The following is a 2,013-nucleotide window of genomic DNA, read 5'->3' on the forward strand; positions in this document are numbered from 1 at the left end:
GTTTGAAGGCGGTGGATTGTTTCGCTGTTTGCACGGGCTTGTAAACTAATGTTAAATAGATGCAGAACTTTGCGCATTGTTGTGATTTTTTTATTCCTAACAGTACAGAGTGAATCTAAAGATGCTGTGTTTGTGTTGATTATTTTCTCTCTCTCTGTCTCTGTTTGGGACTTTTCGCCATCACATGTGCCGGTTGCTGCAAGCGTCTCTGATTCATGGATAAGTCCCTCATGGGTGCTATTTTCCTATCAAACAGTATTGCCATTGGTCAGTCGATGATCAGATGGTTATATTTCCTGCTGTCCTTTCTGGCACTTGGCCATCCCGAATCAAACCCATCTCGCTAACTGCTAATAGCGCAGGCACTTGGACTAATACATAACAAATCATAACAGAGCGCAGCCAACAAATGAGTTCGTATTTTGTGAACTCCACTTTCCCGGTGACTCTTGCCAGTGGGCAGGAGTCGTTCCTTGGGCAGATTCCGCTATACTCCTCCGGTTACGACCCTTTAAGACACTACCCGGCCACATATGGGGCTACAAGCATGCAGGATAAAAGCTACCCATCACCCTCTTACTATCAACAAGCCAACGGCGCGTATGGGTGCAATCGGGCACCCTGTGACTACGGTGCGCCCAGTTTTTATCGGGAAAAAGAACCTCCTTTCGGTGCCTCCTCCACCAGCTCCAAATACCACTCACTGGAAGACCCAACGCATTTTAACCCCGACCACCGCAAATCCGAATGCGCACAAAACAGAATTTTATATGGTGAGGTGGACGATCAGAAGAGTTCGCTCCCCGTGTACCCCTGGATGCAAAGAATGAACTCCAGTGGGGGTAAGTTCGCACTTTAATATTTTTTGGTTTTATATATTTGTTGAAAAAATAAACTTTTTAACGCATGCTAACATTGAACATAGCTAGAGAGAAACAGAGATTATCACTTAATCTTTTAAAACCCCTTTCTTAGAACCGAGCATTATTTCAAAGGACTTTAATACATTTCACCGTGTCGGGTTTCACATTAAAATATGAGTTGCTGCATATTTAGAGATTCTGAATAATTCATTAAAACTCAGCGTCTGGAATATAAGATTAATATGTTGATGTATACAAAATGTAAGTCTGGCCTTCACTAACTATGGGGCAAGATCAGTTATTCCTTCCTAAAGATTTGAATGCACAGCTGCCAGGCCCACCGGTTATAAAGTCTTAATCGGACAGAATGTAGCCATAACATGAATGGGAATCATTACTTAGTGTTGCAGAATCGAAAGTGCTCATCAAACAGTCTATTATGAAACTGAGTAGCTTAACATACAACGTCCAATATAATCAATGTGATTCACTTGTTATTTATCTGCTTCTGTATATTTCCAAATGAAGTGTAATAATCAACTGTTTTTTTTAATTCCCCCCCCCCCCGCCCCCCCTCTCTCTCTCTCTCTCTCTCTCTATCGCTTCCTCTCTCCCTTTACTTTTCCTGGGAAGCCTCAGCCTTTAATCCGAACGGACGGCGCGGGCGGCAAACCTACACTAGATATCAAACCCTGGAGTTGGAGAAGGAGTTCCACTTTAACCGCTACTTGACCAGAAGACGCCGGATAGAGATTGCACACGCACTTTGCCTCACAGAACGCCAGATCAAAATCTGGTTTCAGAACAGGCGCATGAAATGGAAGAAAGAGAACAAATTGCTCAGCTCCTCGCAATTAAGCGGGGAAGAAACAGAAGAAAAATCCACAGAGTGAAAATCACAAGAAACAGAATGAGAGAGAGGAACGCTATGCAGTTCTTTATTTAAAAATGAATAATGAATATTAAAAGTTTACATTGTGTTTGCTGTTGCGCACCAGTGGAATTGTATATTTCTGTATGTGTTGTAAGATTTATTGTCAAGTTATGCATTCCTTTGGTCTAGCCAGGCAGGCATTGTTTCACATTGGTGTCAATAGTTTAAAAAACACTAGGAGTATTCCATGAATTCTGTATCTCAGTTGAGCTGCTG

At 42.3% G+C, this 2,013-nt stretch overlaps 1 protein-coding gene across 1 annotated transcript; it reads left to right on the top strand.

Annotated features, from left to right (window-relative positions):
• The first annotated feature begins 283 nt into the window (after positions 1 to 283).
• Positions 284 to 1,756, top strand: hoxb6a (homeobox B6a). The gene is given in 2 exon segments (XM_070864051.1): positions 284 to 842; positions 1,497 to 1,756. Coding segments are annotated over 2 exon segments (819 nt in total).
• The last annotated feature ends 257 nt before the right edge of the window (positions 1,757 to 2,013 follow it).

Source organism: Pristiophorus japonicus, chromosome 21 (assembly GCF_044704955.1).
Source record: "Pristiophorus japonicus isolate sPriJap1 chromosome 21, sPriJap1.hap1, whole genome shotgun sequence".
NCBI classification, from domain to species: Eukaryota; Metazoa; Chordata; class Chondrichthyes; family Pristiophoridae; genus Pristiophorus; species Pristiophorus japonicus.